The sequence below is a fragment of the Apium graveolens genome, chromosome 5 (assembly GCF_009905375.1).
Source record: "Apium graveolens cultivar Ventura chromosome 5, ASM990537v1, whole genome shotgun sequence".
NCBI lineage: Eukaryota > Viridiplantae > Streptophyta > Magnoliopsida > Apiales > Apiaceae > Apium > Apium graveolens.
Window position 1 is genome coordinate 3,426,826 of NC_133651.1, and position 5,499 is coordinate 3,432,324.

At 33.6% G+C, this 5,499-nt stretch overlaps 1 protein-coding gene across 2 annotated transcripts; it reads right to left on the minus strand.

The window, feature by feature from the left end:
• Positions 1–281: 281 nt before the first annotated feature.
• Positions 282–3,616, minus strand: LOC141662007 (serine carboxypeptidase-like 45). Of its 2 annotated transcripts, none has more exons than XM_074469053.1 (10): positions 3,170–3,609; positions 2,756–2,857; positions 2,521–2,613; positions 2,192–2,284; positions 2,021–2,100; positions 1,624–1,905; positions 1,409–1,533; positions 1,217–1,309; positions 997–1,114; positions 282–597 (listed from the first exon to the last, which is right to left on the minus strand). In XM_074469053.1, exons 1-10 carry the CDS (start codon positions 3,408–3,410, stop codon positions 445–447), a joined length of 1,380 nt encoding a protein of 459 aa, XP_074325154.1. In that variant the 5' UTR covers positions 3,411–3,609; the 3' UTR covers positions 282–444. The 2 variants fall into 2 exon arrangements, with proteins under 2 accessions (XP_074325154.1, XP_074325155.1); XM_074469054.1 differs by lacking the exon at positions 282–597 and adding an exon at positions 611–898 and having other exon boundaries at positions 3,170–3,616.
• Positions 3,617–5,499: the final 1,883 nt, after the last annotated feature.

Sequence of the window (5,499 nt, forward strand, 5' to 3'; positions counted from 1 at the left end):
GTTTGTAAGTACTTTGTTTTAAGTGGATATAATACATTCTCTATGCTAGTTGACATTGGGACTTGGATGTAGGCCATAGACTAGGTAGGGGCCGAATCAAGTGAAAACTTCTGGTGTTTTTACTTTTCAGCATTCTGCATTTCTTATTTCAGCATTTTACTTTATGCAGTTAATTGAGACTGTCCCATTTGTAAAGGGACTGTCTCATTTGCCTTGACAGTTAGAATATAATATTATCTATCGAGTCATCGAATTTCAATGATCCCTTCACTTTACATGTGTTGCATCAGGTGATCAACTTCAGAATTCCACTTTTTTGGTTTTTAAAAAATTACATCTAGCGACAAACCAGGATCGTTTAGAATCCTTTGATGACATTGAACACTACTTACAAGTTACCAATCTCAATCTATTTACTAAGGATGAAACAATTTCTGGTTCTGGTCAGGAGAAGGAGTCCGGTAAAGGCGTGCCTCTTAAAAATGACTTGAATAGCACTAAGGATCGTTCTGGCTGCGAGAAAGGAGCTTCATGTGCAGCGCCTCTCACCGTAGCAAATGAAAGGATATCGCCATAAACTTGAGTCCATCCCCCTACCTACAGATTATGTATAGCAAAATGTTGAAAAATTAGAGCCGGTTACAGAGTTATTACGAAATTTCCCTGGACTTGAGTTCTTTATAGTAGCGAAAAGAGATGGATAACCCATCAGGCGTTAGGCTATAAGCCTTTCATCATTTTATAAGCATCGATGATGTTATGCATAAATATATCTTCTTAATATCATGGTTGCAAAGGCGAAGCAATTGATACTAGATTGAAATACTCCAAAAGGAAAAATTGAATGCCATTAAATTATAATTTTAGCTCCCTGATGGTCTTTTTCCAAGTACAGCTCCTGAATTTTAAGATGATTTTAAACTTAAAGACTTCTCCGAAATAACAGAATGAACTAAAGTTACTGAAGGTATGAAATTCTCAGAGATAATTGTTTACCTGCTGCCCTTCAAACCAGACACTGTAAGGTACAGTTGTTTTTAGTCCGAGTTGCTTTGCCAGCCTATGAACCAATTTGCGACTTCCAGTCAATGGAATAACTGAATCCTGATCCCCGCTGTTGGCAATATATTTATCGTTATTATCAGTAATTATGAGCAAATCCGATAACCCAACAAGCTAATTAAATTGGTTTACATAACGTTTATGATTGATATACCTATAAACCAAGACTGGAATTCCTTCCTTAAGAAGTGATCCCACTATAGAGATCGTAGGTATCTCAATGTTAAGCCAGTCGTAGTCCAAAACACTGACAAAGAAATAAGAAACATAATTACAGTCTTCTTGTTAGTTCTTGAACTTTTAGTAACTTTTGAATTGAATGGTATCTTCAGTGAGGAAGACTTACTTGTTGCAAACATCCCACTTTCGGACTCCAACAAGGCGAGCATGAAGTGCCTTCTGGACATCTTTTCGATTCAGATAATTAACAGTCTCGTCGTCCAAGCACACATCAATCCGTTCAGAGACTTGCTGCAAGTATAGTTGTTTGAGCAGCATCAAGATTATGAAACACAAAAGATCTTCAAAGGAAAAATTATACTGCAAATAACTGACGAGTACCTGGGTACTAATAACTTTGGATTGTGCGAAAACTGATGAAACACAGACATCAAGGGTAACATCATACATGTCCACAAACTTACTGGTTTCTTTGTTCACTTGAGCCATCACTTTAGAACATAATGGTGAAATGGAGTCTCTATAATATTCACCAACATAGCGAGAATAGTTGCACACAGTAGTGAAGATATTGTATGTTGAATCTGATATTACTCCATGTGACCAGAAGAACTCAGCCCTTGAATTGTAGTCGGTTGCAAAATCTAACACTGGATTACCAAGCTTTAAAGAAAGAAACACGTAATTAGAATACAATATCATGCCAACTGCTAAATCAGTCGTTACAAAACTCGATTTCTTTTAATAATTTTTCGGAAACAATAGCAATAATTCTCACCGCAATCCCTTTCAAATTGAACAACTTATGCTTTCTATTGAACTGAGTCATGAGCTGTGCAAGCTGAGGGACATAGTGACCTGGTAAAATTTCGAAAATAATTAGTGAATTCTGAATGGTATGTCTAATAAAGAGCAACCAGGCTAATGCAGAACTACGATTTCGACAAACCTGCATAACTTTCTCCTGTTATGAACAAATCTCTACCCTTATACTGAGGAAACTTTAAGAACCAACGTTGCAAGAACACAAGATTATCCCTGGCTTTAAAATGTAAAAGTTGAACACAGCTTTAGAAAAGATATACTAAATCAAAAGCATTTTAACTTTATAAAATCTTAATACATAACACATTCTGACTTTAAAAGATAATCAAGCCCTCTCTTCTGCTTATATCTTCTTTCTCAGTTCTCATTATTCAAATTCAACTTAGAAAATAACTTGCGTAAAATTCGAAAGAGCTAAAATATAATATGTATGCTAACAGATAAAATTAAAACCTGTTATTTCATCATCAACTGTCATTGTTGATGATTCATTTGAGTAAGAAAATCCCACTCCTACTGGTGTCTCTAAGTAGAGCATATTAGCTTCTGCAATATCAGATGAAGAAACAAGAAAAATTCAATATTATTCATGTTTGGAAACAAACCATTGTGGCATATATTGATAGAAGCTCATAACTAGCACTGTAAAGTGTAAAGAATGTATCTTTTTAATTTCATTTAATTGTACCTGTGTTCCAACTATAATCATTCCTAACCAAGACTTCCCCATTTGGTCTAAAAGGTCCATTCTCAGAAAATGCCCCAACACCAAGAGAAGAACAACCAGGACCTGTACAAGCAGAAAACAAGAAAATTCTTGAATTTGAAATTTAAGGAAAAACTTGTATGCCCAAAAACAAATCCGTGTTGACTCGGCTCAGAACGGATAATATCATACTAGTCTTAGTGAACCCAACATTTATCTTATAAAAAGTTTGCATCTTTGTGTTTTGGTAACCAAATAAAAAAAGATAACATTTTGCATACCTCCATTGAGCCAAAATACAGAACGAACAATATCATACTATTCTCACTAAACCCAACATTTATCTTATAAAAAGTTTGCATATAACCAAATAAAAAAAGATTACATTTTGCATACCTCCATTGAGCCAAAGGACCAGAGGCTTAGAAGCAGGATCAATCTCTGCCTCAACAAAGTAGTAAAAGAGAGCTCTTTGTTTCTTGTCATCTAGAGTAACATAGCCTGAGAATTGTTGAAAGCCCACTTGAGGTTGGCCAGGGAGATTGATAATCTTATCAGAGTGATACAATGAAGCCTTGATCATAGAACAACAATTGAGAAGAAGAAAAAGAATAAGAGGAAGTGTGAAAAAACCCATTGCCAGCCTTTTCAGAACTAGTGAATGGTATAGTACTTGGTAGTTATGAATGGAGAATTTTTCTTGATTTAAGTAAAAATGTTGATGAACTTATATAATTATTTATAATGATGGTCAGTGGATGCCCTGGCTTGAAGGAGCATAGATTCATGGATGTTTTGAGTGGGTTGCACTACCCAAACAGCATGCCTAGTTTGTTTCTTCTAAATTATGATTATAATGTTAGCTTTTTTATTTGCAGGCCTGGAATGGTAGAGAGAGAGAGAGAGAGAGTTTTTCCTGTGGGTCCATGGGCTGAATCAGCAAGGTGGGGTATGAGTTTAAAGTGAAAAGAGAGAGTATGGAATCCTCTCAACTGCTTTTAAGAAATTTCTGAATTTTGCATTTTTGCATAATAGGTCTGTTGCTTTTGGGTCACATTTGGTTTCCCAATACAATACAAAGTGAAAAACTAGCATAACACATATAACATGCCAATTCATACCCTTTTTCTAATTTGTTTAGCATGAACAAAGGGCAGTAGGTTATTTTTGTCTCACAGAAAGTGACTTTATAACATTACTTTTCATTTAGCACATATATATTGAACCTGAGTAAATAAGATTACTCTCTCCAAACAAAATCATGTGAAATTAGTTAAGTAACCGGTCAACAAAATCATGTGAACAGTTAAATAGTTAATCTTCTAAAATTTTAAGGTGATAATGGAAAGGTCGAACATAATTTATAATCTTTAATATTCCTCTCAATTGTATAATATTTTTCGTACCGATTGACCCGATAACCTACATAATCAATATCCATATCTAATATAAATAATTAAATTAAACAAATAGAAGTGGTAAGACTCGAATCTGAGTTTTTCCTAAAAAGAGCTTTGATTACGAAGAATATCTTATACTCCCCCTACCCCATTTATTTTTATACAATTTCTTTTTCAGATGTCTCCAGGAGCGGACCGTAGAAGGGGCTGGGGTGGGCTCCAGCCCACGTCAAAGTCCAGCGGACCCTTAAGTATATAAACCCTCAATAAAATTCAGCCCATATAGAAAAAAGAAATAATCAGCCCTGTAATTATGTTGTCTGTATATATTTTTATAAATGAGATCCAAATGAATGTTCAGGGATCGACCCATAAATTTGTATAGATGAACCCAATCTAAACTTGTTCAAAATCATGTTCTTTTGGATAGAATCTAATTAAACAAAATTATATTTGCAATTTAATTAGGATTTCTAATTTGCCAATTTTATGTCCAGGGTTTCGATATTGATTTAGTAATAAAAATTGTAATTTTGTTTCTTATTTATGCCAATTCTTATTTTTAATATGTGGGATGGTTATAATTTGAATTTTTATTGAAATAATGTAATGGATAATTTGAAAAAGAATCTATGAAGTATGTTATGATTTGCGATTTGGAGGTTCTAATTCTGGCATTTAGTTAAATCTTATTTGATGTATTAGGTTAATTTAGTTTAATAATGGTTGAGCTTGCTTTGGATAGAGTTAGTCTTTTTGTTGTAAACTACCGTTGTTAATACTATGATTTAGCTCATGTTTTCCATTTTTGTAATTTTAAATTATTTTGCTCAAATAAGCATGGATGAGTTTGCGTTAAAAAAATTATTTTAGCCCCACTAGAGATTAAATCCTGGGTTCGTCCACGATGTCTCATTCAATTTTATACATTTCAACACTTATTAAAAATATTAAAACTTTTATAACATAAAAATGAACAACACTCATTTACATCCATTATTTTCTTCAACTACACTAATTTTATAAATTAAACATTAACCGGTCTCATCACTTTAACCACATTTCTTAATTTTTCTCGTAACATTTCACTTTTTCTTAAGTGATCTCTCCAAGTCAAATATACACATCCCAGTGAGACAGAAATTAACTTCAAATCTTGGTTTTTCCTTAATTTGTTTTGGTCTACAGGATTACAGCAATGCACATAAAATGTGACATAAAGTTATAAAATTCAGAAGTTACAGAAAACTGAAAACTATCAGATAGGTAGGTCTCCAGATTACAGAGATAAGTCATCTCAAATGACAGAATTGCAAACTGAAATAA

What these genes read in the sequence shown, in the direction of transcription:
- LOC141662007 (XM_074469053.1), bottom strand. Translation starts at nt 3,410, where the DNA reads ATGGGTTTTTTCACACTTCCTCTTATTCTTTTTCTTCTTCTCAATTGT. An exon ending in GGTCCTTTGGCTCAATGGAG is followed by an intron (nt 2,858 to 3,169) that starts GTATGCAAAATG and finishes CTGCTTGTACAG; the next exon opens with GTCCTGGTTGTTCTTCTCTT. An exon ending in ATTCCAGTCTTGGTTTATAG is followed by an intron (nt 1,115 to 1,216) that starts GTATATCAATCA and finishes TATTGCCAACAG; the next exon opens with CGGGGATCAGGATTCAGTTA.